This window comes from Punica granatum, chromosome 3 (assembly GCF_007655135.1).
Source record: "Punica granatum isolate Tunisia-2019 chromosome 3, ASM765513v2, whole genome shotgun sequence".
NCBI classification, from domain to species: Eukaryota; Viridiplantae; Streptophyta; class Magnoliopsida; order Myrtales; family Lythraceae; genus Punica; species Punica granatum.
Window position 1 is genome coordinate 20,912,868 of NC_045129.1, and position 3,847 is coordinate 20,916,714.

Consider the following 3,847-nt stretch of genomic DNA (forward strand, 5'->3'; position numbering starts at 1 on the left):
CCATATGTCATGTGAACGAATGTTCGGGTGGCTCGGCGCCTCGAGAGTCGGTTTTGCCATGTTCGGACATTCGGAGTGGAGTTGAGCGTCCCCGGTCCCCGATTGCTCTTTGTGTATCTTAATGTTCGTTTCGGTGACCCTTTTGCCTCGTGGGGGATCATTGGCTCGTCGTCCCCGACCGAAGACCGTTGCCCCGGGAAGACCTAGGGACTTGTGACCGGGGCTTTCTCAGTGTTCCCCGAATGTCTTGAGGCATTCGGGGATCGCTATATCTCTATTTTCTGTAGATGTGCCCCGAAAATTCACCGGGAGGCGTTTGCTACCACTGAAACGTCCCTCGGGAAACCCTGTAGAGTTCCGAAAGGTCGTTTGAAGCTTGTTCCATGACCCCGGTAGTCCCTGGATGCCTGTGGGCCCGTTTTGGGGTGTCGTTTACTTGTCAGTGGATCGGGCCCCGGGAGCCCTGTCAAAAAAGGCGTCTGTGAGAGATCGGGGGTGTCCCGACTTACGCGGGATGCCCCCGGAATGCGCCCGGACGTGTCGTTGGTCATTTTGGCACTGAGAGGGATTTTTAGAGTCCCATATTGGTTACCTTTCGGTGTTTCAGTGATTCGATGATGAATAGTGCCGCAGTGCCGGCTCTGTTGTTTTCGGGGTTCCTCGTTTGTCTGTTCTTTTGACGGCTCTCCTCTGCCTTTTTAGTGCACCCTGCTTTTCTCCTGTAATTCATGTCTCTGTGCCCGCATGTTCGCCTCTGATTGTCGGGTGATGAATAGTAACCCGGGCTTTGGTCGGGGATTCTCGTGTAGGAAGCCGGTGGGCCAAAATAGGGTGCTGACACGCGCAGAGCTACATTCCATTAGAGAGGAGCGAGATAGACTCCGTTACGAGCTTGTTGACTTTCGTGCGGAGGTCGTGGACTACAGGGAGCTCCAGACAGAGGTAGCTCGAGCACGCGCCCGGATCGCAACCTTAGACCGGGAGATGGCCCGCTTGGGCGCTACGTTAGACCGAGCGCGGGCAAGGGCGCGCGGAGCCCCCCATCCTTAGGATTAGCGAACGCACTCATTTTGCCCTCGCTCGGACCTACGCTGCTTTCAGCTGGCCACCGAGCGCAAAGGGATGTCGGCTTACGTTTATGTTCCTTTTTTCTTCCGTGAGCTGTATTTTATAAAAAACTATGGAGCTCGAATCAAACCAATGTGATGACATTAGTATTTTGAAAATCATGCATCTCATACATCTTGTCCTTTTATTTATTCCGCACTTGTCCTTTCGAAAATGTCAACATCACGCTTACATACTCTTGGAATTTAGGTAATCGCAACTAAGCGTTGCACCGTTACCCAACTCGTCAACGTGTCAGAATGACGGAAGAGGACCGAGTCGATATCGCCGAGGAAGTCAATCCACCAGTCCCGGCTCACTCTCAGCCGCCCTCGATGCATGCTCCGCCGCCTCTGACTCCCGCGAGCGTACCACTGGCATATTCAGGCGCCCCTTCGACGCATCTCCCACCCCCAACATCTTTAGGGGCACCCCTTCCACGAGTCCCACCGGCGTCATCCACCTCCGACGACCACGCTCGCATCGTGGCACTCGAGGGCACAGTTAACCAACTAGCTGCTAGCATGACCACCAACATGGCCAAACTGTTCGCCCTACTCAGAGGACCGAACCGTGCATCCTCGCGCTCCACACCTCCTTCGGGACAAGGGCTAACAGTCGACTCGACCTCTTGGATTCCACCGACCCAAGTTCCGAAGAATACGGATGCTCCCGCCCCACCAACAACGCACACGTCCACGATTCACCCGTTCACCAGCCCCTTTCCGCCGCCACCGGCTCCCATGGCCGTCCCTCTTCCACTGGCAGCATTATTATCTTCGAATCAGGTCTTGTCTGCGCCACCACCTGTCTCCATGCCTGCCCCAGCCGTAGTCTATACCGTCCCTCCGCCGATGGTTTTTCTGGCGTCAAGCGTACCTGCTCCAGCTCACCTTCAAGCCCCAGAACTTCCTCCCTACCCGTCTCTACAACCCCACGTTAGCCTCCCTTACCAAGCACCACCTCCTATAAATACCACCTTCCTCGAACCGGGCACACCAACTCACGCGGCCCAGTTCGCTTCACCGACGCACTTTCTCCCCGAGGTTGACGTTGAGCAGGAACGTAGACTCAAGAGAATGGAAGAGACGATAAGAGCCCTGCAAGCGAATGAGACTCATCCCCGACGCACGCTATGGCGATTGTAGTCTATTCCCGGGCATGCGGTTACCCTCGAAAGTCAAGATCCCGGAGTTCAGGACTTACGAAGGCACAACAGATCCGTGACACCATCTCCGCCATTACCAAGGAAAGATGCTACAATATTGGGATTACGAGGAATTCGTCATCCACTCATTTCAAGACAGTCTGTCGGGATCAGCTCTCGATTGGTTCATGTCGCTAAAGGCCGAGGATATTCCGACGTGGGCAGACCTTTCCCGGAAGTTCATCGACCAGTACTAGTACTGTGCGGAAACGCCTCCGACCCTCTTGGAATTGAGCATGAAGGAGATGGCGCAAGGCCAAAGGTTCGAGGAATACGCTACCAAATGGCGTGCCCAAGCGGCAAAGCACATCCCTCCAATCAGCGAAGTACAACAGATCCTGTTGTTCCACTCCACACTAAGGGGAGTATATTATTCGCACTTATTGGCCCACACTTCGTTCTCCGACCTCATCGAGGCCGAGAAAAAGCTCGACTTAGGGATCAAGCTTGGCAAGATGGAGGGCCCCACTGTCAAGGGAGAGGAATCTGCGAAGAGGACTTCCGCGATGCCAACCTTCTCCAGTGGAAGAAGGGGGAAAGAGATCTCAATTAATGCTGTCAATCCGGCACACCCAACGTCCCAGCAGTACTCGATAAATTACGTGCCCCTACCGTCTGTTGTCCCTGCCTACACCTCGCCGGTGCCGCAACACCGACCGCAACCCCCATCGCCCGTCGTCCATCACTACGCATCTACCCCACCTCAAGCCCCTCAATACCGACCCTCATCTTTGGGAACTCCTCAGTCGGCTCAGCAGGTCCCACCTCCGCAAGGTCAACTGGGTGGTGCAGTACAATCGCGACCACGCAGACAGTACCCATCTTTGCCAGTCCCGCTTTCCCACATTTACCAACAACTCCGTGCAAGCAACAAAATCGGAACGATAGCGCCCGGCCCCAACTTCGACCCAACCATCCAGGATCGGAGCAAGCAATGTGAATATCATCGAGGTGCGCTGGGGCACACCTTAAATAATTGCTGGAAGCTACGGGAGAGGATCCAAGAGATGATCGATGCAAAAGAGCTTACGTTCAACGCCGTAAGATCCCCGAATGTACAGGCTAATCCCCTCCCCAATCATGGACCAGCCCAAGGGCCTTCCATCAATATGATCAGCATATGCGCGTTAGAGGAGGGCGAAAGCGAACAAAGCGGTCCCTCCCCCTTCGTGATTGAATACGTCCCCACGGAAGCTACGGTTGGGTTCCCAGGGATTGGCACATCTCCTACCCCGTTCGTCATAGATATTCCCGCCCTAGAACCATACTCGAACGATAAGGTCCCTTGGACCTATGAAGGAGATGTCGGGAACCTCGAACGACAATTCAGCGTCATGGGCGTAACACGCTCGGGACGGCTATATGAGAATCCGGCGGCCGCGGACAAAGGGAAGGCACCCGCAGTAGAAATTGAGGCAATACCCAGAGCCCCGCCTACTCCGCCCAAGAAAGTGACCGAAGAAGAGGCCGAAGCCTTCATAAAGATCATCAAGGCGAGTGAGTATAAGGTAGTGGAGCAGATGGCCAAATCTC

The 3,847-nt window shown here is 54.8% G+C and overlaps 1 protein-coding gene across 1 annotated transcript; it reads left to right on the plus strand.

Moving 5' to 3' along the window:
* The first annotated feature begins 1,367 nt into the window (after positions 1-1,367).
* LOC116200454 (pollen-specific leucine-rich repeat extensin-like protein 1) lies at positions 1,368-2,255 on the plus strand. Its single transcript, XM_031531303.1, has one exon. It carries the CDS (start codon positions 1,368-1,370, stop codon positions 2,253-2,255), a length of 888 nt encoding a protein of 295 aa, XP_031387163.1.
* Positions 2,256-3,847: the final 1,592 nt, after the last annotated feature.